Source organism: Triticum aestivum, chromosome 3B, assembly GCF_018294505.1.
Source record: "Triticum aestivum cultivar Chinese Spring chromosome 3B, IWGSC CS RefSeq v2.1, whole genome shotgun sequence".
Taxonomy (NCBI): domain Eukaryota; kingdom Viridiplantae; phylum Streptophyta; class Magnoliopsida; order Poales; family Poaceae; genus Triticum; species Triticum aestivum.
This window is the reverse complement of record NC_057801.1, coordinates 100,779,620-100,782,440: the sequence shown is the minus strand read 5'-3', so window position 1 is coordinate 100,782,440 and position 2,821 is coordinate 100,779,620. Positions and strand designations below refer to the sequence as shown.

The following is a 2,821-nucleotide window of genomic DNA, read 5'->3' as shown; positions in this document are numbered from 1 at the left end:
TTTCTGGGCTTGTTGAGCTGTTGCCACTAGCATGCACCCTTTTCCTCTTTTTTTGTTACTTTATGGGCTTCCATTTTCGGTTGTGGTTGTATCGCAGTCGTGACTTTATTTATAACAGCGGGGCGAAAACATCGAAGGGGCGCAAGTGTTGATGGAACAATAACATGGCTCGAACCAAACAAACTGACACTTGTGACCAGAATGGTCCAAGTATGCATGGATTATGCAAAGGTTGATCTTGTCCAGGATGGTAATTAAACATATATGATTCAATAATAGCAAACTAATACTGTAAAAAGAAAATCTGTGTATATGTGTTGCTGTAGGAATAAAACCATATATAATTTGTAATTTTGTATACAGTTCAGCGGAACACACGTCAAATTTGTAAGGTTTTGGCACTAGACAATGCATACGCTACTATATACTCCACCCAACTATATAATACTAGTAATAATAATGTAACTTCCGTGGCATATCAAAATTGTTGTCCACCATCCGTCATAAACCTAGAACTCATATAGAAAGCAGCATGCATGTTTGTTGATCCGTCTATCTAGACGAATTACATCCTCTCGCCACGGATCCTCCTAGCCAGATGAACATCTTTGGACATAATAGTCACGTGCTTCGCATGGACGGCACATAGATTGGTGTCCTCAAATAGTCCCACAAGGTATGCTTCAGCTGCCTCCTGCAAAGCAAGCACTGCATGGCTCTGGAAACGCAGATCAATCTGTAGATGTGGCCAAAGGGAAGCATTGTAAGCACAACTACTTAGTTTCATATTTCAATTGAACAATAATTTATACACCGTAATCTGTCATGAACAGTCGGGGAAGGGATTGAGCTGGATTTCAATGTATCTCAAGTGATCCAAATGGATTGTACCTTGAAAACTTGAGCGATCTCCCTGACGAGCCTTTGAAAAGGTAGCTTCCTTATGAGCAACTCGCTGCCCTTCTGATACTTGCGAATTTCGCTACAAGAGCACTTGTACGAAAGGCAAGAACCTCACAAGGTATACTAATAATAATACACATATTAAATCTGGAATTATATATATTGCACATACCGAAGAGCAACAGTTCCAGGGCGATATCTGCGGGACTTCTTGACTCCTCCAGTTTTTTTTCTTTTTATTTTTGCGGTTGACTCCTCCAGTTGCTGGAGCCGTTTTACGAGCGGCGGCCTATCGTCGCAAAGGAAATAATTTTAATTTACTGTCAAATAAATGATAATAACAACTCTAACATACATAGTGGTTCGGATCATATAGCAACATGGTATTATATGTGGCGAACTGAGAAATATTACATAGAAAGCCCTAAGGTTCTTGGTAGGAGTCTTCCTTCCAGTGGAGTTACGAGCTGTACACCTGGTTCGAGCCATCCTGCAAATAAGATAGTAAATTATGCATAAAAGTAACCTTTTCAACAAACAAGACTAACTTAGTGACTTATGCTTTGGAGAACATCAAGTGTAATCGCTCACCCCCATACGCCAAATATTGAGACTTCGACTACAGATATATCGCAGATTATTCTTGATGATACTATCATCATGTGATTTTTTAGGCTTCTAGTTTCACGAAATCAGTATAGCTTCAAACCTAATCCTTTTTCTAAAAAAGCTTCAAACCTAATTATTTTTCCGATTCGTCACTTCCTTTCTCCATTGTTGCCCATCGACCCAAGTACACACCCATCGACCAATATCCCAAAGAACACAGCAAAAGGACCACGTTACTAGCTACTACAAGAATAGAGGTGCTGCATGGGCTAAAGTATTGAGACCAGAACAAGACAACGAAACCAAATAAGAAATAACAGCGGAAGAAGCAACAAGGCCAGACTACAGCTACCACTACCAGAACTAGAAGAGTTGCAATTGTTACCTCTCTCTCACGGTTGCTAGGTCGCACGACTTGTGAATTCTCAGCCTGATGGAACCCTGTTCTGGAGCAGAGGTAGCGAGAGGGCAGGGTATTCATAGGGAGAAGGGAAGTCCTAACAGGGATACGAACGAACCGACTTAGATTAGAAGATGCCGTAATTTGTGGTGTACTCTAGAATGATTAGCACTGGCGCTGCTGATTGAATTAATTGGACGGCTCAGATCTGCGGTGACACGGATCAATGTGCATATATCACGCCCTGCTATTGGCCCGTATTACCATGACACGGATCGTGGCAAACTTCCAGGACACTGCATGCAGAGGTTTCCAGTTTGGATGGCACCGCGATTCGACCTGCCCTGCCCAGGAGCAAAAGGGTAACGGAAGTGCAGCCGTGAAAGATGACAACGCACTAGCGCTTCCAGCCAATGTGATTTGAACTCCCCAACCGTTGGATTGCGCGTACGGACGGACACAATCGTTCCATTATTCCACATAAGCTTTGTTTGGGCCTCAATTAGTATGTAAAAAAAATCAGGTCCCGCTTTGCTTTTCTATTCTCCCATCGTGTTCGGGAAGGGGACCTCCGATGTGCCACTTACTGCGGCAAAGAGGCACAGTTTCGCACAGGAGACGGGTCAACTGGGCCAGCCCATTCGCTGTCCTTGGCGGATTGAAAAATCGCAAAAAGAAAAAGGGCGTGCTAACTAGAAATCGAACTCGCGACCTGCTAAAGCTGCCCGCGATGTGCAAGCCACTACGACTACTCTGGAAGAATTGCATCGCGAGTATTAAAGAACTATACACAGCCGCCAAAAATAAAACAAGTTCGCCAAATTCCTTTTAAAAATAAAATTACTCGGTGAGGGACCGAACTTTTGAATAAATTTGCAAAAGGGAACAATTTTTGAAGTTCTAGATCAT

General features: G+C 42.6%; 1 protein-coding gene across 2 annotated transcripts; it reads right to left on the bottom strand.

The window, feature by feature from the left end:
* Positions 1-315: 315 nt before the first annotated feature.
* LOC123064960 (histone H3.3) lies at positions 316-2,023 on the bottom strand. 2 transcript variants are annotated; one of them, XM_044488343.1, is made up of 5 exons: positions 1,898-2,023; positions 1,318-1,393; positions 1,076-1,192; positions 892-993; positions 316-736 (listed from the first exon to the last, which is right to left on the bottom strand). In XM_044488343.1, the coding sequence occupies exons 2-5, from the start codon at positions 1,390-1,392 to the stop codon at positions 566-568; spliced, it is 465 nt and encodes a 154-aa protein (XP_044344278.1). In that variant the 5' UTR covers position 1,393; positions 1,898-2,023; the 3' UTR covers positions 316-565. The 2 variants fall into 2 exon arrangements, with proteins under 2 accessions (XP_044344278.1, XP_044344279.1); XM_044488344.1 differs by having other exon boundaries at positions 892-982; positions 1,898-2,016.
* Between the last annotated feature and the right edge of the window lie 798 nt (positions 2,024-2,821).